At 46.8% G+C, this 24,887-nt stretch overlaps 1 protein-coding gene across 7 annotated transcripts in view; it reads left to right on the top strand.

Annotated features, from left to right (window-relative positions):
• The window catches only part of DNAH8 (dynein axonemal heavy chain 8), a 10,041,960-nt gene that overhangs the window by 234,416 nt on the left and 9,782,657 nt on the right, over positions 1-24,887 (top strand). For all 7 annotated transcript variants that reach the window (XM_078647354.1, XM_078647353.1, XM_078647356.1 and 4 more), the window contains exon 3: positions 11,979-12,113. In XM_078647354.1, coding sequence (XP_078503480.1) covers positions 11,979-12,113 — 135 coding nt within the window. The remainder of the gene's footprint in view (positions 1-11,978; positions 12,114-24,887) is intronic.

Here is a 24,887-nt window from a genome sequence, read left to right as displayed (position 1 = left end):
TGGCCTTCCTGACGACGCCCGACGACATTTCTGCTGCTGGTCTGGTTGCTCCAGACTGGCCCTTGCTTCCCTCCATTGGAGAAGTACCCTGGACCCTCCTGGTCCGCCCAAGACGCCATTTTAGGTCCACCGCGTGGGCCTGGCATTTGCCAAGACTTGTTGCCCAATCCTGGGTCCAGCGACGTCGACAGCAAGAACCTTCGTGGGACAGCTCGCACCTTCATCCTGGTCGCCGACAACGCCTCCTGGTCCGAGATACTGCAGAGCCCAGCAGCGCCCACTCACCTGACTGCGGTGACTTCGCCCGGTGCCATCCTGGTGCCCACTTAATCACTGGCTAGTGATTCAAGAACTTGGTCCCCTCTGCTTTCAGGTTTTCTTCTTCCTTGATCCAGGCTTGGATCCATCGAACTTTTCTTCACTGGTCGCCTGCTAGCAACTTCTTCCTTCCAGGCTCCTGGTCCGGCAACAAGATCCCCGACGTCTTTTCAGACCTATGCAGCTGCAGCCCCTGGGCTAGGTAACTTCGGCACTTCGGTGTCCCAGCATAGCCTCACTATCCTAGGGTCAGGATCCACTGTCGTTTTCTTCCTACCAGGTCGGGTTCGCCCGTGAACACTAACTTTGCCTTTACTAGCCTCCATAGACTTTGTCCCGCATCCCGCGTGAGAGTGCACACTCTGCACCCGAGTCCCCTGGGCCTCCTAGTAGTAATCTAACGATTCCCTAGTCCAGTCCTAGCGATTCCAAAGCCTATTAGAACGGTTACTTACCTGCTAGTAATTCGCATTCCACTTTTAAAGTATATGGTTTTTCGTGCCCCTCGGGCATTTGTGTATAACGTGCTAACTTAAGTATTTTCGTAAGAGTTTTGTTGTGTGCCTAGCACCCTGTCCTCATAAAGAGTACAGGGTTGTTGTGATTCTAATAAATACACTGTTTATTTTCATAACACTTGTGTGGTGTCCTTTCACTGGGTGTTCAAGGGGTAATGTGATGGTAAAACAGCTGGCTTAACACGCCCTCTAGAGTCTTAGCCTTAGACTGCTCGTATCCATGCTACTAGGATAGCTGGTCTATAAGGTTGACTTACAACCAATCATCAATAAGGGTTGTTTGGACTGATATATAGTGATCACTAGAATAGTGAGCACTGCACATCAGGCCAACTTCTCACACAGCCCCTCCACCTAATGAAGAGAGCAGATGACCAAAAATCCCAAATCGGTCCACGTCAAGCAACAAAATCGAGTTTACTCCACAATATTGTTCAAGAGGGTCCTACGACATCCTGAACAGAGGGGCCATTTTAAGACTTCTAGAAGAACTACCAGGTCTGCGACACCTAAAATCGAGCGACCTCGAATTAATAGAGTTCAAACCAAACCCTCTGCAATCAGGCTCCGAGTCGACGATTACAACGTGGACCAACCATACCATCACAGACCTAATCCTGTCTCATAGGGAGGCTTTCGCCGCATGGGGCATTGAATTTAAAAAAGTGGAGCCCGCACGATATCCCAGCCCGCTGCGGAAACAAAACCCTAAAATAAGCCTTTTAAAAAATGCCAAAGGGCCAGATTTAAGAAGCAGTATTGAAGTGGAAGCGCAGCGACTAAGGCAAATCACAATCACTTTCGCTCACCAAGAGGCAGATATGCCCGAAAGGCACCAACACGCTACTCGGGCACAATCCCACAGGAATGCAGCTTGAACTGACAGCAGACCAACGATGGGGGAAAAGCAGGGCTGCACGATCTGCTCATGGAACATCAATGGTTTAAATGCAAAGCTGGAGGAAGACGACTTTATTGAGTTTATAACCCAATTCAAAATACTTTTGTTCCAAGAAACATGGCAGATCAAAAACTCTCCTCTAGTGGGATACAAAGAATTCTTTGTTCCAGCCCAGAAGGATGGACGCTCCGGCAGGGCCAAAGGGGGCCTATCCATTTTCACATCAACAGAGTATACCTGGACACCAACTAGCATCGACTTAGACTCTACATGGATGCAATGTATCAAAGTGGAAATTTCCCCAAACCTGGGTATATTGATCGTGAATCTCTACATGCACCCCGGCGGAAAACATAAAGGGAAAAGGATAAAACAACTAGTCACCACAATCAAGTCACTGAAATCAATCTACCCAGGTGAAAACATGATTATAACGGGAGATTTTAATCTGAACCTAATTTGTGGTCAGGAGGGAATCCTCCCCATTCACATCGAGCCACGGCAGGGAAATCAATGCAGACAAAATGCATTGGGAAGGAAATGTGCCTCAGAACTGGAAGCTCTTCATCTGCACACCCTAAATGAGGGAGGCCATCTGGACAGACCAGCGCTCTAACGAGGGTCTCCAAGAACTCAGGCTCTACCTTAGATTATACCCTGACTGATCCCGACCTATTTCATCACATTAGTGACTTCCAGATTCAGGAACGCGGAGAAAGCGATCATTTTCCACAGACCCTTATCCTGACCATCTAACCTACAAAGTCGGAGAAGGCCGTGCCTCTGTCCTTGAACACAAAAATCTTCAACCTAAAACGGCTAAACTGGAACGAAGGAAATCTCTCTATCCTAATGGCGTCATGCCACGTATTGCTCCAACCATCTGAAACATCGAGAGACATGGTTAAAACCTGGGAAAACTTCGTAATGGAGATCAACAAGAAACACCATTCCAACAACAGAGGACGCAAACCCATAAGAAAAAGAGGTGGGGAATGGTACACACCGAAACTGCGCCAGCTAAAAAGGCAATTAAACGCATTCCTTAGGGCCGAACGCAAAAAAGACTCTCAGCTATTACAACCTACGCTGAACACAATCTAATCTCTAAAAAAAGAACTAAAAAGAGAGACCAATCTGGACAAGCGAATGTATAAGGAAAAATTTGCGTGCTCCATACTCCACGCAAGCACATTACAGAATTCAAAAGATTGATGGGCAAAAATAAACTTTATGCTAAATGGCAAACATTGCCAGTTTAACTCAGACATGACGGACCAGCTCTGGAGTAGTCACATTGACTTATTATATAATTCCTCGCACAATTCACTCACTGATTATAACGCCGTGCGTCCTGAGGAGCTTCCTCGCTCCAGCCTGAGCACAAAGCTAGTTCCAAAAATCATTGGGAATTCACCGCCATCAAAGAACACGGGAGACATGGAATCATTTTCATTAAAGCAGGTCTCAAACACCATAAAATCATTGAGAGCGGATGGAGCGCCCGGACCAAACGGGCTTCCCAATGCCTTATTTAGGAAAGATCCAACGTTCTGGCCAGCCAACTAACTCCTTTATTTGGTCACAGCCTAAAGACGGGGAACATTCCCGAATCATGGAGAGGCAGCATTCTTCATCCAATCTACAAATCCGGGTCCCGCGCAGACCCTAACAACTACAGGCTGACAGCCTTAATAGATGTGGAGGCCAAGATCTATGCTTCCAACTTGTTGGTGTAACTGGAATCCTGGGTGAGCAGCACAGGGATAATTCCTCAGACACACACAGGCTTTCGGCCAGGACTGGGCACCTTGACCAACTTATCCGCGTTAAGCCTCCTTGTTAACAAAGCAATCCACAACTCCACCCCGCTGTACACTTGTTTCCTGGACCTAAAAGCGGCCTTTGACAAAGTGCCCAGATCAAATCTTTGGGCTAAAATGAAAGCCTGGGGCGTGCCGCCAAAGCTGTTGGGAGCAATAATTGAGCTTTATTCAGACACTTGGGTCCAAGTGAAAAAAGGAGATGGTCGACGCCTGACAAAGAAATTCCACACAACCAACGGTTTAAAGCAAGGCTGCGTACTGGCCCCCAGCCTCTTTAACATCTACACCGCGGACCTAGAAAGTGACCTATGTACCATTCAGGGGGATCCACCAAAATTGGACCACTCACCTGTAATAAGTCTTCAATATGCAGACGACATTGTGCTCCTCTCAAAAACCCCCATCGGTCTACAACGCTTGATCTCCAAACTGTCGCAGTACCTCTCGAACGCACAATTGATTATAAACCTAAAAAAAAAAACATCCTATGCTTCGGCGGCTCAAGAAAGAAAAAACAAAATTTCGTTTGGAAGATACATTCTACCTCTCCAACCCAGGTAGATCAATATAAATACCTGGGAATCTTATTGGACCACCGATTAAAGTTTAAACAGCACCTGGAACAAGGGAAATCCAAAGCCAAGCAGCTTCAATTTGCTTTTAAAACTGTCCAAAAGCAATTAAACGGACATTCCACTAGCCACATTCTTAAAATTGCAGCCGCTAAATTTCTGCCATCACTAACATATGGCTCTGAATTACTGGCAACCCGGGACTTCGCAGTGTTAAATCTCGCCCAATCCAGGCTTTTCTCAATCCCGCGTCACATCTCTCAAGCCCAAATTCGTTTGGAGTTCGGTCTTACCAACCAGCTCCCGGCAAGACAAGGAGCACTCGTCAAATATTATTGGCGCATGAGGGATGCAGCAGACGAATCCCTGGCGCACCTTTGCTGGTCAGAAGTTGAAAAACAGGCCGGGCTTCCAGACTCAACATATAAGACCTTGAGGCAAGCTCTCGAAGCATTAAAACTGGAAGAATCCTGGCTTTCGCCCATGACTTATTCTGCTTTCAAGCTGATAACCAAGAAAGCAGTCAAACAAGCATCATTACTCATGGATAAAGCAGCAATGGCTGGCAAAAACCATGCCTGGATTGTTTTGCCGTCATATACCCACCTAAAACCTCAGGAATATTTGAAAGAATGCTTTAGGGACCACTACAAAAGGAAACTAAGCCTGTTAAGGCTGGGCTGCTTTTTGTCCAAAGATCTCACTCCAAGATGGCTACGGCTGTGGGCAACTCCCGACTGCCGCCTCTGTGGCAACGGCGCAGAGTCTTTACTGCACCTTATATGCATATGCCCGGCACTTCAGAATCTTAGAAAAACGCTTCTTCAATCACTTCTAAGAGAAGCCCAGGTGAGAACTTGTAGGGCGGCGGTGATAAGATTCCTAAGTGGAACTTGGATAGAACTCTCATGTAAAACCATAACATTTTTGAATCTCACTGCCGTAGAGCTGGAAAACAGGGCAGCAACCAAAGAGGTCTCCGGACAATAGGCCAGGCTTTGGCCGGCCACGGACTCTTCCACTCTTTTCCCCTCCTCTCCAAACGGTCGCCTTTTTGTATTACGAGTTAAGAATTAACGTGCCCCCTGTTTGAACTCCCATTACTCCCCCATACCTTTTTACTTCTCCCCTTCTTATTATGAGTTAAAAATAATGTGCATCCAGAACGAACTCACAAGACTCCTTTCATTCTTTCTCCTTTTAGACCTTTCCCCGCTAATTTTGCATATTTTATGATATCAGTTTTTAAGTTGATTTAAAGTGGATTTTGTGTTGTTTTTATGATGAAAATGTTGCTTGCATGGTGGTAAGTCCACCCTTTTATGATTTTTTTTTTAAATCACATAAAGTATTATTATCTCTGAGTGGATAGGCCCAATATTTTTACGTTCTGATTTGATTTTTAAATAGTTGGCTAACATTTTCCACGCCTTATTTTGTCCTCCATGAAATTTAGATTTAATCTCAAGGAGAATGTTACAAGCATCAACAGTGGCAATGTTATTCAAAGTAGATTTGGCTTTAATAAATTATTGCAGAGTGGAGGGGGCTTTAGATGAAAAGTAGTTGTGTTCCAGGGTCTTAATCTCTCTTGAAGAGTCTCCTGATATTTAGCATTGAGTAATGTATTTTTCTTAACGGAGTAAGAAATGGTGAAGTCTCTAAATGATGCTTTAAAGGCATCCCAATTGTTATGAGCTGAGGCATCCAAAGGTTTGTTGAATTGAAAAAATTAATGAATAAAGGAGGTCGCTTCTGAAATGTAAGTTTGGTCTGAAAATAGGTAATTATTAAAATGCCAAAAGCCTTGTTTGCAAGTGTTAAGACACATATCAAAAGCGGCAGACATAGGGGCATGGTCAGAAATAAAAATAGAACCAATCTCAGAGGAATGGATACAAGGGAGTAGTGATTTAGAAACCAGAATATAATTAATATCTGACTTAGTATGGTGAACAGGTGAAAAGAAAGTAAATTCACAAATATCTGGATTACATGTTTTCCATACATCATACAAGGGACGAGAGGCGATGGCAGATTGAAATGATTTATGGGTCTTATCAGGTTTAAATTTGCATTTAGATTTTCTGTCAGAAAAGGGATCTAGCCAATTGTTAAAATCGCCACCAATGATTATATTGGGGTTAGGAATAGAGGATCATTTCAATGTAATATAATGGCAAATTTGTTTATCGGGTTTAACCGGTCCATAAATATTAAAGAAAGTGATTTGTTTTTTTAAAATAATAGCATCAACCAAAGTCCATCGCCCATTGGAATCACATTCCATTGATAATATATCTGTGCATTAATTGATTTATGAAATAAAATAGCACCATCGCATTGGTTGTCAACAGCAGGAGAGAAAACAATTTGATTAACCCATTTACGCTAAAGCTTAAGAGATTCTATATCATTGCAATGAGTCTCCTGTAGAAAGGCAAAATATATATTTATATATATATATATATATATATTGGATATTTGAGCTAATACCTTTTGACGCTTGACAGGATAACCGAGACCACGTTCATTCCACGAGCCAACGTTAAACATATTGAGGGTTGGGGGGAGACATATGGAAACAGTAACAGTACACTGTGAGACCAATAAAAAAGAAAAAGAGACAAGATTTGTCAACTGTTATAAAAACGGGAAAACCAAAAGTCGAAATAAAGAAAGACACTCATAGAGATAATAAGACAAAGTAGACAGATCAAGGAAAATAATCCAAACCCGAAGAAAGATCAGCAACCGATGTGAAAGGAGCATGGTGATGCCGAAGACAAGGACGGTGGTAGGAGTGAATAGGCAATAAAAGGCCTCTGAGGAAATAAAGGAAATAACACATAATAGGAAATAAAGAATTTTAAAGGAAAACAAAAGAATAGAAATAATTTAAGACATAAAAAAGAATAAAGGATGAAATGATACCAGAAAGAAAAAGAAAACGAATAATAGAGAAACAAAATAGATCAAATTTAGAAGAACGATATCGACCAGTGAACTAAGAGAAAATTAAATGTTAGTATCCATTTTGCGAGACGAAATGTTGTTTTGAAAGAATTTCAGTTTCTCAGGATCGTTGAAAGATCTTGAGTTTCTTTCGTGAGTGATTTTGCAAAGGCAAGGATGGAGAATGCCATATTGAATGTTCAAATGTCTCATCAGCCAGAAATTCTTAACGTCGAGCATTTGTTGCATTGGAGACATCTTGTGAAATTAATATATTATGTCCCGACCAAGTGAAACGTCGTTTGAGTTTAACTGCCTACAGAACAAGCATAAGTTCGGAAAATTCCAGCAAGAGTATTAGAATACCCCGTGGTTTGCTGGAATTAGGGTGGAGAAGACCCAAACGATGTGCACGCTGGGTGTTGAGAGGTGAGGAGGATTGAAGGTCTAAGAGGTCTTGGAGGAACTTCTTCAAAAAGGATAGTATATCCATGCCTTCAATATTTTCCAGAAGACCACAGAGGCGAAGGTGTTTCTCCAATTACGATTTTCAATGTCTTCGGTGTGTAGTTTGTTTGTGATCTCTTGCTCTAGTATAGGAATTTTTGTAGTAATATCTTGAAGGTCTCCCACACGTTGCTAAAACTCCGACACCTTTCCCTCCAAGACAATCCATCGGTCCTCTATTTGTTGTAACTTTTCATTGGGAGCAGACATGAAAAGGTTGAAGACCCCATACTTCATCTAAAATAGAGTCAAGTACCAGATTTTGTGAGGTGAGAATAGGAGAAGGTGGGTCATTTTTGTGCCTTTTGGGCTTTGCGCCTGATAAGGATGGTTTAGAAGTGGCGTGAGGGTCACTTGCCACTGGCCATCATAGTTTGCTGATAAGAGCGATGAAAAGTAAGTAGAATCGGGCGGGTTCTTCCCATATGCCAACGAAGAAGAAGGCAATATCAATGAGCATCCAAAGTAGACAGGCAAATTGGAAATAAAACAGAGGGGTAGAAGCAAAGTGTATTATTGACTGAAAAACTTCTTTAATAATCACCCCAACGAGGAAAAGAACCGCCACATCAGAAAATGTCCAGTATCGGCAGAAATATATTGTGTTACACCAGCCAAGCCATAGCAAAGAAAAGGCTCCCTCAGCGCACAATAATGAGGTGAGAGCACCCTGTAATGCAGTGCAGGTGGATTCAAGAGACCCAAAGAAGTAACTCACTGCGGTGAAATCACCATCACCATTTCCAGCTCCCCATCACCACATCATGAAGTGTAGGTAAGGACAGAGGACCGTGTGAAATTTAAGAACCTGGTGCCAAAAAAAGCCTGCATGAGATCCCAAATGGTAAAGGACATCCAGTCCCGAAAACAATCGGAGCGCGATTTATGAGGAGAAAAAAAAAACACAGCTGCGGCTCATGGGCTCAAACATGATGCTGGGCAAGCCATAAGCAGCATGAAGACTCACAGCCACATCGTGTAAGTGGGACCGCTGTCAGAGCCCGAGAAACTCCGTGTCTAGAGGCACTTTTGTTCGAGGAAGTTCCGCATCTGAGTTGAGCTCACGGATGGACCGCCATGTTGTCTCGGCGTCCAAGCCACGCCCCCCGGTACTAAAATATTGTGACACAGATTTCATAAAGGGATTGCAGTACATGCTCTTACACAAATTAGGGTACTTAGAGCACCCTCACACTCAGTGTGTATCCTGGTTATCGATGCAACGTGGAAACCCATGCCAAATTAATTTTGAGAGTTCATATGACAGTAATCATGTGACACACTGTGCAAGACTAAAGACAAATGATGTGCAAACTGATGGAATATTCATTAAATTAAGTGTGTATAGCCCAAGAACTAGGATACCTACATCAGGGAAGCCGGGTGCATAGGTGCGAAGTAACGTCGGAAACCGCAGTAGGCCACAATCAATGGAGGACTTCAGAAACATCTCCATTGGCAAAAAAGGTGAAAGAGTCTGGTGAAATCCAAGGATGGATTCTCGATGAGGGGTACCTGCAAGCAGAGGGGACGAGTCTATGCCACTCGGGAGTGAACCTGAGGCACGGAAGACCAATGACTGCCAATAACGGAAGATGCAGGATTGTTGACGAAGACAGTGTTGCTGCATTTGTGAGGACCAGGAGCCTCCACATGCTGTCCCACATTGGGAGTCAAGAACCAGTGGGTTGGTGTCCGGCGGAAACACCAACAAACCTTGGCAGCGGCAACAGACTTGGAAAATGAAAAAGGTGCAGCAATGGGATCAGCAAGGTGCAGGCCTCAAGGGAGTTGCAGAATCCCCACCTGTGTTGCTGAGCCTTTCATAGTCTGTGGGACCTCAGGAACAGCACAGCAGTCAGTTTCGTTGTGGTGCCTGCACATACAGGGGAGTGACTCCTTTACTCCTAGGGAGATTACGTCTGGTGTCTTTGATGCCCATAGGCCTGGAGAAGAACCTGGATGAAGCACAGGCACAGATGACTCAGAACACTGGCAGGACGATGAGACCAGGAGCAACAGGAGTTTTCCTTTATTTATTTATTTTTGTGTTTATAGAGCGCGAACTTGACCCGTAAGGGTATCAGAGCGCTTTATAGGAATCATGGGAGTGTACAAAAGGCTAGGAATTGCAAGAATATACAATAGGTTAGGCAGGGATGGGGTGCTGGGTACAAAAGAGATAGCAAGACACATATACAGTTTACATATAAAAATACTCAAGAAAAGTCAAGAAAAGGCCCCAGGTTCCTTGGTGGGGTGACTAGATAATCCAAGGGGAGGCAGTAGTTGGAAGTAAATCAGGTTCTCTGAGGTTGGTGAGGGCACAAATTTAAGCGAGGAATTTACCCATGAGGAAGTTTTGGCATCCGTTTTGAAGCATGCTAGAGAAGGAGTTCTTCTAATGGTGGGCGGGAGTGAGTTCCGTATTCTTGGTGCAGCCCCAGAGAGAGCCCGATTATAGATTTATTTTTTCTCGAAAGCATGCAGGTTGGAGCAACAGGTCTCTGGCGGACTGGGAGTTTCTGATTCCTCTGGATAGCACAAGTTTTTGTTCGAGTTATGCAGGGGAGTTAGAGAATAAGGCCTTGTGTGTGATGCATGCCAGTTTAAGCTGTATTCTGGCCTCTAGAGGAAGCCAGTTCAGAGCTTTCAGGTGTGGTGAAATGTGGTTAAATTTCATTGAGCCGGTGAGTAGTCTAGCAGCCACGTTGAGTTAGGCTTTTAAGGGTTACAGGGAGATCTTGGGTAAACCCGGAAGGGTAGAACAGCCAAATTCCAGTCTGGAGATGACTAGTGCTTGAACTGCCGTCGAGGAAGGTTTTCAGTCCTTGATGCAGACTTGATTCCATACTGAAGTGGTTTGAGATCTGAATCTTGTCTCACGACGAATCTGAAGAGACACCCACAGGTAAGCCCTTAAGAACCCTAGGGAAAGGGCTGGGATGATTCAGGGATCCCTCCCAGAGGAGGGGCTGGTCAGAGGGGGCGATACTCCCACATCCTTTGTCCAATTTTGCGCCAGAGCAAGAACCAACAGCTCCCTGAACTGGTTCCAACCTGGAGTATGCGAGGAGGGCACCAAATGTGCCTTTCAAAGCAGTCTGATGGCGCTGGCAAGCGCCTCCACCCTGGCCCAATACACTAGGTCCTGTCTGGGTGGGGGTTACACCTCCTTGTGATGGGAAACATATTGTTCTACTGCCCCCTGCTGGAGCTCAGCTCAGCAGCAGGAGGGCAGAATCGTGTCTGGGATTGGGGTAAGCACTAGCTTGCTGTTAGACCCTTGAAGGCTGGAACAGGAATACGCGCCGCTTCCTAGAGGAACTCCCCAGTACATGGGGACCCTAAATTCAACATTCGAATCGGTGTTGGGGTGGGATTACAGCATGTTTGATACCAAACAAAACCGGTTGTGGTTTAGACAATATATAGTTAGGCATCTCATAATGGACTTGATGTCCACTATATGTATTAAATGGCCTACCACACTTCAAAACCTGGAGAATCAATGCTGGGGTTCAGAGGGTGTGTCCTCACACTTATAACCTAGCACCCTTCTTTCAGGATTGAAAGGCCAGCCCAATGGGTGACTTTTTGATTTTAAGTGCAGTGATCTCAGATATAAGGAAACTTATATCTGTGGTGAGTGGTACCAGCACCAGCTCACACAGGCTGCAATGGCAAGCCTGTAATCACAGTTTGAGTGGTCTCTCATGGGTGGCATAATTCATGCTGCAGCCCATGGGAGACCCCCGGTGTACCTATGCCCTGGGTATCTTGATGCCATATACTAGGGACTTAAAAGGGTACACCAGTAGCCAATAGGGAAGGTACCAAAGTACTTACAATGTCAAATTGAGGAAGAGAACACTGTGACTGTGGTACTGATTAGCAGGATCCCAGTCAGACTAGTGAGACAACAGAATAACATCAGTAGAAATTGTGGGTAACCATGAAAGCAGATCCTAATGTACTACACACACACCCTCCCACCCCAGCGAAAGGAGGTGAGAATAACCTTGCCCAGTTGAGTCTTCATTTTCTAAGTGGATATATCTGGAGATTCCATCTGCATTGGCATGGTTACTCCCAGGTCTATGTTCCACAGAAAAGTCCATTCCCTGTAGGGAAATGGACCACTTCAATAGTTTGGGATTTTCACCCTTCATTGGTTTAAGCCATAACAGGGGCTACCATGAAAGCAGAACCTACTTTCCCACAAAGTGTGACACTATTGTATAATACAAAAACATATTCAACATTTGTGCAAAATAGCTGCTGCATTTGTGTCTTGTGACTAATGTTATTGAAAGAAGAGTTTGAACTGGCATCTCATGTCGTTCTTCAACAATCATGTATATTTCTTTGTTTCTTCCAGGCAAGATATAGAGAAGCGAGAGAGAGCAGAAAAACTAAAATTGATGATTTATATAAATACATATTTGAAATTTTGGCTGACAGACTTGGTTTGGAAGTAGCAGCAGTGGAGGAAATGATTTTGGATTCCCCGTCGGTATGTTTAGATTTTGTTTTTTAGTCTACATGCAATTATGAATGTGTACTAGCACACAACATCTTCGAAGGGGCCTTCCTTGTTAGCTACCATTTAGAAATTGAGTTCTCACTTAGGGGATCTCATTGATAAGCATAAGCACTGAATAATCCCATTCACTTGCGGAACCCTGAGCACTTCTTTCACAGTCACATTGTTGTAGTATCTTCACCTTATTTTGGAAATGCCAGGAGATATATTTGACAAGAATTTATACTTTTGCAACCTAAATACAGGCAATATTGCCAGTTCTATTAATTCACCCACCCACCCATATAAACACACAGACACACATATATATATATATATATATATATATATATATATATATATATATATATATATATATATATATATTTATTTAATGAAAAAACAAAGGTTAAAGTTTAGTTAAGGTTAGGATAACGTTTTTTGTATCTATATAAACCAAGTGTTGTGGAGTGTAGTGGCATCGAGTGTAGTTCAGTGCAGTAGTGTCATATAGTTCAGTATTATCAAGGGCAGTGTTGTGCAGTAGGGAGGTCTTGTACAGTGTATTGTTGTACAGTGAAGTATCATTAAGTGTGAGAACGAGGTGTGCTACTTGTAATAATTTGAAGGTGGTGAATAAATTATAAATGAGAGCTATAATTATAACGTTACAATTATTTTTTATAAACAGATTTTATTGAAAATGTGAGCACATCCAGCCCTGGAAGGCCTACCCATGGAGATAAGATTTGCAATACAGCAGGCCTCAATGAACACAAAGAATCTTTCCCCATAAAATAAGCATAAGTAGGACACCACCCCCCTGAACCCTGGACGGTAACCACATCCATAATATTATACCTTGCCGCTCTGGGAGACGCGACTATTGGCCGGTAGAGCCACGGTGCAGGAGTTACAAGTGGCTTTGATGCAGGGAAGGGGGGCAAACGATACGTTGCCCTACGTTGTAAGGCACACGGCGGGCGTTTAGCAACGATTTATAGAAAGAGTCTTGCGATCAGCGCCCTTGCATAGGGAACTCCAGGTGTGGATACTGGCCCCCATGGTAGCAATGGAACAACATATGTCCTTCCGTGAATGGCGAGAGGGGGGCTGTGAGGTCCTGGCCGATCTGTACCCTACCGAGAACTTCATGACATATGAGCAGGCGGAAGAGACCTTTGGCCTTAGTAGAGGACAGTATCTACACTATCAGGGACTGCGCGGTGTAGTACGCTCGGTCTGGCCTCAGTGTCCGGAGGCACCTCCCATGACTCACACCTTACATATTCTTCTGTCCTGTGGCAGGGGACGCAGACTAATCTCCCTGCTATATGCAGCTATGAAACGAGACTCCGCCCCGCCGGTGCCACTGGCCTGTGTGGCCTGGGAAGCCGATTTGGGCTCTCCACTGGACCAGGGGCAGCGCAAGCGCATAGGGGCTCTGACGCGTAAGGTATCATGCAATGCGAGCTTTAAACTAATACACTTTAACTTCCTGCACCGTACCTACCTCACTCCGATTCTGAGGAGTCGTTACTCTGAGGACAGAGGGGACAGTTGCCCCAGATGTAGCGCGGAGGGGGCGGGCTTCCTGCACTTAGCCTGGGACTGCCCGTTAATTAGGTGCTTTTGGGCAAGCGTTGTAGATCACATAACTGCTACTGCAGGCCTCTAGATCACACTAACATCCTTACATTGCTTACTGGCGTTGGTCCCTAGGCCGAGGAAACGGACACTTTCTTATAAATTACTGCAACTGATGTTGGTGCTGGCCAGGCGCAGGGTAGCTATAACTTGGATGGGACAGAGGGCCCCAGAGATACCCACATGGCTTAGAGACGTGAGAGAATGGTCCCTAGCCGAAGAAACACATATGCAGAGCACCAGGAGGGATGAGAAATTACCAGAGGACCTGCTTGCCTGGCGAGCCATGTGTATCTCAGGATTGGCAATGAGAGGGCAATCTTCCCAAGGCAAATTATTCTCAGCGCAGGGATCGGGGTCTGATGGGGAGGCGGGGGGGTGTCTCCTAAGTTTTATTTGGCACAGTGCATGGTGCGAGGTCTGGTTATTTCCTCACGATGATGTCTATTTATTTGTCTGTTATTCCACTATTCCTCATGGATCTAAGTATATCCAGGTGAAGTCTATGTCCAAAAAGTTCCATAATGAGAATGTCGATTTGTATACATGTGTTGTTATGATGCCATCTGGGGGGGGATTTCCTTTTGTAACTGTTACATTACAAACCTGAAAAATAAAGGTTAAAAAAATATATATATTATACCTTGCCGCAATGTGAGACTTTTACCCTCTTCCCGAGCCATATATCTGTATCTCTATTTCAATAGCGACGTCAGCAGACTGAGCGGGGGACAGCGGGATACCACAGAATTCTGCCCATCTCTTCCAAATGTTCCCATGTTTCTGAGGGCTACCCCTTGCTTGGAAGACTGCCACCTCCATCCCCATGCACCTGTCCATGGCTACTCTCCATCCGTTCACAGAGGATGGGGACTCCGCCCTCCAATGTTGAGCTGTGTCTCGCTTGGCCAACACCAGTCCCAGGAACAAGAGATGCTTATTGTATCTGTTCCCCCCCAATCTCCTCTGTGCTATGAAGAAGGACCAACTGGTACCGCAGCGGCCCACGTGGTCCGGCAGCACTCTTCCACCAAATGCCGGTCATGTCAGCTTGGCACACTTCACTAATGGGCCACGCCTGTTCCAGGTTGCATCCTGGATGTTCGTCGAAGGTCCCCCTGGGCTTGATGAAAACGGATTGTTTGACCTGGCTGCCCGGAGAGAGCTTAACTCATACGGCCATTTTGGCTCGCCAGGCCACTGTCCATACCATTAGAATTTTAAAAGTTTGTGTTGTTGAAGCTTAGTTTGTATAGGCAAAAAAGTTTTTTTAACTATAACTAAGCTTTAACCTTTGTTTTTTTTCATGTAATTTCAATTTGTTAAAAGTTTTTTAATAGAAATGTGTTTCAAATCCTAGAGTCCAGTGGATAGTTATGTGGAGTGTCGTGCAGTACAGTGGAGGAGTGTGTTGTAAAGATTACTGTCTCAAAGTGCAGTAGTGTACATTGGAATACAGTGGAGTAGAGTGTAGTGGAGCATTGTACAGTGTTATATGATGTAGGGGCATGGTGTCTCATATAGTGGGGTCAAGTATCGTAGATTGGAGCAGCAAGTTTTACAGTGAACTGGCATGTCGAACAGTATAGTAAGGTATCGTAGACTGTCATAGAGCAGAGTAGAGTGATTTAGAATGTAGAAGAGTGAAGTATTGTGTTGTAGAGTGGACTATTGTCAAGTGGAGTGTCGTAAAGTGGAGGAGAGTATTGTAGAGTGTAATGGAGTGGAGTATTGTAGGAAGAAGTTAGTCCTGCAGTGTCATACAGTGTCGAGCAGTGACGTAGAGTGGGTGGGTGTCGAGTGAAGTAGAGTGTAGTGCAGTGTTGTAGAGTGGAGTTCCATGCAGTGGAGTAGAGTGTTAGACAGTGGTGCCGCGTAAAGTGGTGTATGATACAGTGGCGTAGAGTGGGATAAAATGGAGTGGAGTATACATTTGAGTAAAGTATCATAAATTGGAGCACTGTGTTATACAGTACAGTGTAGTGGTGTGTCGTACAGTTTTGGAAAGTGATGTAGACTTGTAGGAAGGTAGGGTCCCTCTAGCATGGATACCCCAACTTTTTGCCTGGTGTCAGTATGTTTTGATCTAGTTTGCTGGGTTCCTGCTAATCAGGACCCCAACATCTGTGCTCTATCACCTAAATTGGTTCTGGTAAGTACTTTGGTTCCCTTTTAAGTCCTTTGTATGTGGTACTGAGGTAAGGGCACCAGCGGTCTCCCATGGACTGTAGCATATATTGTGCCACCCATGGGAGTCCACTTATACTGTGACTACAGGCCAGCCATTGCAGCCTGTGTGAGCTGGTGCTTGCACCTCTCACAACAGATATGTTTCCTTATATCTGAGGTCACTGTACTTAAAAACTATATGCCACCTGTAGGAGAGTAGGGTCTACAATCCTATGATCTCCCAGATTTTTGCTTTTTGCTGCACTGGTTTACGACTTTCCCTGGCTGTGGGCCTGCTAATCAGACCCACAGCCTAGCTGTTCTCTCTATCCAAATTGTACTCAGGTACTGAATTGGCACTGGGCCCTCTCCAAGTCCCTGTACCCAGGGCTGAGGTGTACCCAGAAGTCTCCCAGGGGCTGAAGCATGTATTATGCCACCCCTGGGCTGACTAACTAAACTGACACAACTGGCTGCACGACAGCTGGGGCAAGGTGGTGTACTCACCCTTTGCTTTAGATATAGTATACCTATATCTAACCCTAAAATGGACACACAGATCTCCTATCAGTCACTCCTATGGCAGGCCTTAACAATCCTGAAGGCAGAGTGCTTGGAATCGTGTGAGATGGTGCTCTGGCATGAGCTGAGCCTGTCTGCGGCTTTCGGGATCCATCCCTTAGCCGTTTCCATGATATCGCATACCATATACTCTTAAAGTGCATTATAATCCTCGCGGTTATATGCCAACTCTGGTATCGCTTTATCAAAACATGTCGAGTAAGGTGTCATACGAATTGGAATACTAACCCCTCGCCAATTCTGGCGACGGGGTTAGCATTCCACCCTTCTAGAGGGACACGACATGTATGTAACCCCTAACCCCGGTTAAAGTCAGACAGAGCCTTAGCATCCACAAAATGGATGCTGCCACCGAGACACAAGTCTGCCCTCCTGCTGCTGGGAGTCCTCCCAGAGCAGGAGATAAGGACAAAGGGTTTCCTGCCAGGGGCGGTGCCAGCACCGTCCCAGACAGGATTTTGTGTATTGTAGGTAGGCAGGGCTTCAGAGGAAGGTGACTGCACGTGGCACCCCGGTGCTCACTGTGCATAGGCTGGCTTGAACCAGTTCCAGGGACACTCCAGACCCTGTGCTGGGGAAAAGCCCGCCAAGGAAGTGGGTGTAACCACCCCCCTCCTGGTCCCACCCCAGGGCAGGACTTAGTCGCGTGCCAGCCCCCTTTTCCCAGATAAAGGTAGGGACTGGCCCCCTTCCAAATCAGATCATCTTTGGAATCAAGATACCACTTTCCACGAAAGGACTTCACGATTTCTTCTTCAAGATTCTCCCTTGTGGCTAAGGAGTAGTCGCCCTGCATCCGCAGGCACCATCTAAGAACACTGCGGTCTGCTGCACGTCCTTCCTCCGGAATCCGACTGCCCAGCTCGACGAGACCCGGCTTCCCTGGCACCTCTGACCTCTACCCACCTCTACAGCACAGCTGAGAACCGTGGGTGCGACGAGACCTCGAGGGACCGGCCATCGCCAAGACTGCACGACTTCTGCACAGCAAGCCCACCGAGTAATTTCCTGGTGAGTGCTTTGGGGTCCGAGAAGCCCCCACCCTGAGCAGCTCCAGCACCGAAGAGCAGCCCCCCAGCATCTCCACGATCGGCGTGGGGCCCTTCTGCTTGTTGCTGCTCACCGCGTTGTTTGGCTACTAGCCCGCTGGCTTGTGGCCTTCCGAACGACGCCCGACGACAATACTGCTGCTAGTCTGGTTGCTCCAGACTGGCCCTTGTTTCCCTCCATCGGAGAAGTACCATGGACCCTCCTGGTCCGGCTAAGACGCCATTTTAGGTCCACCGCGTGGGCCTTGCATTTGCCAAGACTTGTTGCCCAATCCTGGGTCCAGCGACGTCGACAGCAAGAACCTTCGTGGGACAGCTCGCACCTCCATCCTGGTCGCCGACAACGCCTCCTGGTCCGAGAGACTGCAGAGCCCAGCAGCGCCCACTCACCTGACTGCGGTGACTTCGCCCGGTGCCATCCTGGTGCCCACTTAATCACTGGCTAGTGATTCAAGAACTTGGTCCCCTCTGCTTTCAGGTTTTCTTCTTCCTTGATCCAGGCTTGGATCCATCGAACTTTTCTTCACTGGTCGCCTGCCAGCAACTTCCTTCTTCCAGGCTCCTGGTCCGGCACGAGGATTCCCGACGTCTTTTCAGACCTATGCAGCTGCAGCCCCTGGGCTAGGTAACTTCGGCATTTCGGTGCCCCAGCATAGCCTCACTATCCAAGGGTCAGGATCCACTGTCGTTTTCTCCCTATCAGGTCGGATTCGCCCGTGAACACTAACTTTGTGAATTCTAGCTTCCATAGACTTTGTCCCGCATCCCGCGTGAGAGTGCACACTCTGCACCCGAGTTCCCTAGGCCTCCTGCTAGTAATCTAAAGGTTCAGTAGTCCAGTCCTAGCGATCCCAAAGCCTCTGAGAATCGTTACTTACCTGCTAGTAATTCGCATTCCACTTTTAGAGTATATGGTTTTTCGTGCCCCTCGGGCATTTGTGTATAACGTGCTAACTTAAGTATTTTCATAAGAGTTTTGTTGTGTGCTTAGCACCCTGTCCTCATAAAGAGTACAGGGTTGTTGTGATTCTAATAAATACATTGTTTATTTTCATAACACTTGTGTGGTGTCCTTTCACTGGGTGTTCAAGGGGTAATGTGATGGTAAAAGAGCTGGCTTAACACGCCCTCTAGAGTCTTAGCCTTAGACTGCTCGTATCCATGCTACTAGGATAGCTGGTCTATAAGGTTGACTTACAACCAATCATCAATAAGGGTTGTTTGGACTGATATATAGTGATCACTAGAATAGTGAACACTGCACATCAGGCCAACTTCTCACACCACCCTTATAGCAGGCTGTTCAGTCCTGAGGGCAGGGTGCTTGATTACAAGGGTGAGGGTGCCCCTGCTCGAGCAGGACACCCCTATACACCCCTGAGTCGATTTGCCAGGCTTTGTAAGTGCAGTCAGCCATTTTAAGAGATATAGTGAACACCAGTCATTACGAAATGTCTAAATATATAATGGCTGCACCTAACCTGGTCATGTTTGGTATCAAACATGTTGGAATCCTATTCCAACACCGATTCCGGTGCTGGAAGTGTGATCCCATGGACTGGGGCCACCTTAGGGACCCCCCTGTTCTCTGTGTAACAGCCTTTCAGGTTCTGCCAGCCAACTAGTGCTGCTGCCGACCACTGACACGATTCTACTCTCATGTACTGAGCTGAGCTGAGCTCGAGCAAGGGAAGGTAGAACAATAGGTTTTCACAGGGAGGTGGGACCACCTCCCAGACAGGACTTTGCGTATTGGGCTGTGGTGGGGGGCGCTTACCAGCGCCACCAGACTTATTTGAAGGGCACATTTGGTACCGTCCTTGCATACTGTGGTTTGAACCAGTTCAGGAACCCTTGGTTCCTGATCTGGTGCAAAACTGGACAAAGGACAGGGGAGTATCCTCCCCTCTGTCCAGCCCCTCCTCTGGGAGGGACCCCCAAATCGCTCCAACCCTTTTTCTAGAGTACTTAAGGATGCCCCTGTGGGCGGGTCCTCAGGTTCGTTGTGGAACAAGACCTCTGAAATCTAGACGCTCTTCGACCCTCTGGACACTGAATTAGTTGGAGTCCGACTGGAACCGCACCAATGTTATGTGAATTTCTAAAGCGCTCGATTCACCAGGCGGCATATCGGCGCTACTCTAGCGAGGTGGGGAAAATAACCACTCACGTTGAGAGTAAGTTAAAACAAGAAGGTTTTCAATTGTTTCCTAAAAGCGGCATACGTAGAGCATTTTCGTTGGGCAACAGGGAGCTGGTTCCAGTACCGCGGAGAGAGGTGCGAGAAGGATCTCCCACCTTAGGTTACAGCGTGAGACTTGCTTCAAGCATTTCTTCTGAAGGTACAGAGGGCCTTCAGAAGAAATGTTCCCATGAGGCACAGGGTCAGCCTGATTTGCATATGGCCATGTCTGAACTGGGGTGGCAGAATGGGCTAAAGAACGGTGATGGAATAAACCCAGATCTTTCGACTGGGTGTGAGTGTTTGATTGGTTCAGATGCTCCGTCCATCACCACGCCCTTTTGTACCGCTTTGTTCGCCAAAAGTTGGCAGGGTATGCTCAGACGTGAGTCCCTTGCTCACTTTGCCACTGGATTCAAGCAAGCCTGGCTGAAGACAACTGAAATGCCAGAAACCGGTCCTAGGAAGCTTGTTTCCGGTCCAGGGAAGGCATGGCTTGGCAGTTCGGGCTCAACTGTTCCCATGAGGCACAGGGTCAGACTGATTTGCATATGGCCTTGTCTGAACTGGGGTGGCAGAATGGGCTAAAGAACGGTGATGGATTAAACCCAGATCTTTCGACTGGGTTTGAGTGTTTGATTGGTTCAGATGCTCCGTCCATCACCACCACCTTTTGTACCGCTCTGCCATTCACGGCATTAAAGGTAAGACAGTAGATCTTGAAAAAGGATCGCTTTTTAATAGGCAGCCAGTGTAGCTGTCTCAGCATAGGAGCAGAGGGAGAGCCTGGGGGCAGTTTAAAATCATCCTAGCCGCTGCGTTTTGAATTACCTGCAATTTAGCAAGCAATGCCTCTCCTACTTCCGCCAACAGTGCGTTACCATAATCTAGACAACTCATCACCATGGCTTGAACCAAGGTTGCTCCAGTATTGGAGCTTTCATAGATTCACAGGCCTGAACCATTCCCCGTCATCTATACGGGAGTCCCAGGTATATAACAAAGCTATGCTCTTCGTAGTAAAGCAAACTGAAAAAAGGCCTAGCCCCATTTTCCTTTTGCAACCCATTACATTCGTTATGTAAAAAGGACCAAACTTTTCTCTGAACCAATCAGAGCTCCTCACCCTCTAGAACCCTCCTGAGAGAACCTCTTGCCCCTCAGATTTTCTACCGCAAGTTGTGCTAGGGAGTCTCGACTGCAAAGCTAAGGAGAAGAAGGGTTCTGCTTCTGAGGTGAAACAGGTGAAGAAAACTGCCTCTGAACCTTCAAAATCTCCTCCAAGGGTCAAGATTACCATCAAAAATATTTTGTCTACACCTTCTGAGGGGAAGTGAAAGGATCTACACTGTCGATGGGGGCGTCGACTAGGAAGATGACATCGGCGACGACGAAAGCACCATCATCGTCGACGAAACATGAGGTAAAGACTGTTGCTAAGACGCCGTTGACACTTTCACCTTCGGCGGTATCGACGACTGGTTCGTCGTCGACGACCATGGCTACATCTACATCGGCGACGACGACAGGAGCGTCGACGATGACAACGTCGACGGTTACTACAACGTCGACGATAGCGTCGACGACGATAACATTGTCGACGACGGCGGCGGGAATCTCGTCGAAAAGACCCCAGAAAAGAGGTTTTCATCCTGGAAGAGAACAATAACACCAAAAATTACATCTCCAAGCAAGGTGTCTCCATTAGTCCCTTCTCACCTTCTGGAAGAGGAGGACTCAGAGGACGAAGATGAAGGTGGTCCCATTAGATATGCGAGTAGTCCTTCGCAATTAAGAGGGAAATTTCAGCATCATCCCCAAGAACAGCAACAATACCACCAAGAGCATCATGAGGAGATGACATGTGTGCCATCTTCTTTACTGAAAGATCTACAGAGCATGTTAGAGGATTATAGAAGAAGGTATCCAGTGCCTCAAACCTCTCCGAAAATTCCTGAGGTTACGCCTCGACCTCACTCTGTACCGGGTACACCAGTGCGAAGAAGGGAGATCTTGCCGGAGTCCATTCCTAGGTCTCCACCACCAAGATCTCAACGTGATCCAGATACCTCAGACGATGACCATGAAGATGGAGAGATTGCAGAACCTAGTAGAGAATGAGACGACTATCTCATTCCTTCTCCTTCAACTCCTACTCCGAAACCGGTGGATTCTCCACCAGAGGACATTGGTGGTTTTCATAACCTAATGGATAGAGCCACTAAAAGATTCGCACTTACCATGATGGAGGATAAGGCAGAATGTTTCTTGTATGACTTTAAGGAACCCTATCGAAGATCTGTTCGTTCCTTACCTATTGTAAGTCATATATGGGAAGAAGGCCTGAAGGTTATGGAAACGCCAGCTACAGTAACTCCGGTTCTCGCCAGACTGGACAAGAAATATAAAGCGCCTACAGATGCTCCAGCGTGTCTTTTGGGTCATCCAAATCCGGATTCAGTGATTACGCAGGCGGCGCAACAGAAATCAAGGAATCCGTCAGTTCCAATTACAACACCACCAGACAGAGGGTTGGAGGCTGGACAACGCAGGAAAGAGGTTTTCCTTAATTCTGCTGTAGGAGAGTGGGGTCTGCAATCCTATGGTCACCCCGGATATTTGCTTTTTGCTTCACTGGTTTACGACTTTCCCTGGCTGTGGGCCTGCTAATCCGACCCACAGCCTAGCTGTTCTCTCTCTAAATTGACAACCATGTACCTTAGGTGCATTTACCAATTGGTACTGGGCCACCTTATCAGCCCCTGTACAGTATACCTTAGGTATAGAGGGCATAGGTGTACCCAGGGCCTACCAGAGGCTGAAGCATGTATTATGCCACCCCTGGCTGGCCATCTAAAACAGATACAACTGGCTGCACGACAGCTGGGGCAAGGTGGTGTAATCACCCTTTGCTATAGATATAGTATACCTATATCTAACCCTAAAATGGACACATATATTCCTATCAGTCACTCCTATGGCAGCCTTATCAATCCTGTAGGCAGAGTGCTTGGAATTATGTGAGATGGTGCTCTGGCATGAGCTGAGCCCGTTTGCAGCTTGCGGAACCAAGTCCTAACAGCTGTTCCATGATAACGCTATTCCATATACTCTTAAGTGCATTATAATCCTCACGGTTAAATGCTAACTCTGGTATAACATTATCAAAACATGTCGAGTAAGGTGTCATACAAATTGGAATACTACCCCCTCGCCAATTCTGGCGACGGGGGTAGCATTCCACCCTTCTAGAGGGACACGACATGTATGTAACTGAGAACCCCGGTTAAAGTTAACTCGAGCCTTGGCATCACAAAATGGATGCCACCACCACAGACACAAGTCTGACCTCCTGCTGCTGGGAGTCCTTCCAGCGAGGGAGGCTTGGACAAAGGGTTTCCTGCCTTGGGAGGTGCTAGCACCACCCCAGACAGGATTTTGTGTATTGGGTAGGACATGCCTGAAAGGAATGAGACATGCCCGGGGCATACAAGGTGTCCTGTGCATACACCGGTTCAAACCAGTTGCTGGGGCATCCCTGCCCCAGCTCTGGCGCGAAACCGGACAAAGGAGAGGGGGTGTAGCCACCCCCCTTCCTGGTCCCACCCAGGGGAGGGACCTAGTCAGTAGTGCAGCCCCCTTTAGGAGAATAAAGGTAGGAGCTGGTCCCATTCCAAATTAGATTATCCTGAACAATTCTACAAGAAGAAACTCTGGACTTCGACGTTCTGCTCCCCAGAAGACTGAAGAATCTCCCTTGTGGGCAAGGAGTGTCCACCCTGCACAAGCAGGCACCATCAAGCGTCCAGCGGCTTCACTTTGTCGTCTTCCCTCGAGGATCCAGACTTCAGAGCCCGACAAGACCCGGAGTCCCAGACCTCTCCGACCTCAACCTACATCTGCAGCACAGCTGAGATCCGTGGGTGCGACGAGACACGTGGGACCGGCCATCTTGAAAGAACCTGCACTTCGCTTCCAGCACGACTCCCAAGGTAAACTCGACCAAGTGCTTTGGGGACTGAGAAGCCCCAGCCCCGAGCAGCTCCTGCACCGAAGACCAGCCCTCCAGCATTCACGAGATCTGCGTGGGGCCCTTCTGCTTGTTTGCTGCTTGACGCGTTGTCTGGTCACTTGCCGGCTGGCTAGTGGCCTCCTAGACGACGAACTTTGAAATCTTCACTGCTGGTCTGGTTACTCCAGACTGGCCCTTGCTCCCTTCCAAAAGAGGGGCACCCCGGACTCTCCTAGTCCGCACTAGACGCTTTTTCTACTCACCGTGTGGGTTGCCTTTGCCAAGGCCTGTTGACGCCGATTCCGGATCCAACACCGCCGACAGCGAGAGCCTGCGTGGGACAGCTCGTGCCTCCATCCTGGTCATCGAAGACACCTCCTGGTCCACGTGGCTGCAGAGTCAAGCGTCCACTCTTCACCTGATCGCGACAACGACATCTGGTTCCTTCCTGGTTCCACTCCAGTCACTGGATAGTGACTTTGAACATTGTCCCCTCTGCTTTCAGGTCCTCTTCTTCACCGATCCACCCTTGAATCGCACCGGACATCTTCCTCCTGGTCGCCTGCAGCATCTTTTCTTTCAGGCTCCATAGACTTCAACGCGAGAACCCGACACACTTTGGCACCTATGCACCCGCAGCCCGTGGGTGAGGTAACGAGAGCATTTTGTTGCTCAAGGGTAGTTTAACTGCCCTAGTGTCCAGTTCCACAGTCGTTTTAGTCCTACCTAGTCAGGATTGTCCGTACTCACCTTTAACTTGAACTGTACTGTCCATAGACGTTGTTACGCATCTCGCGTGTGAGTTCACACTCTGCACACGCGTTCCGTGGGCCTCCTATTACTTACCTAGAGTTAGTATAGCGTGGCCCCAACGATCCTACAGCCTCTGGACAGCTCCATTCTTCCTATCGACTTTCACATTCCACTTACTTAGTATATGGTTTGTCGTGCCCCTAGGGCACCATTGTAATTTTGTGCAACTTTCGTATTTTTCCTAAGAGATTGTCATGTGCTTAGCCCTCTGACCTCATAAAGAGTTCAGAGGTGTTTGTTATTAATAAATATACTGTTTATTTTCATAACAACCTGTGTGGTGTCCTTTCATCTGGTATTCAAGGGGTTAT

The sequence above is a fragment of the Lissotriton helveticus genome, chromosome 6 (assembly GCF_964261635.1).
Source record: "Lissotriton helveticus chromosome 6, aLisHel1.1, whole genome shotgun sequence".
NCBI lineage: Eukaryota > Metazoa > Chordata > Amphibia > Caudata > Salamandridae > Lissotriton > Lissotriton helveticus.
The sequence above is the reverse complement of the archived record's forward strand: the minus strand, read 5'-3'. Positions and strand labels throughout refer to the sequence as shown.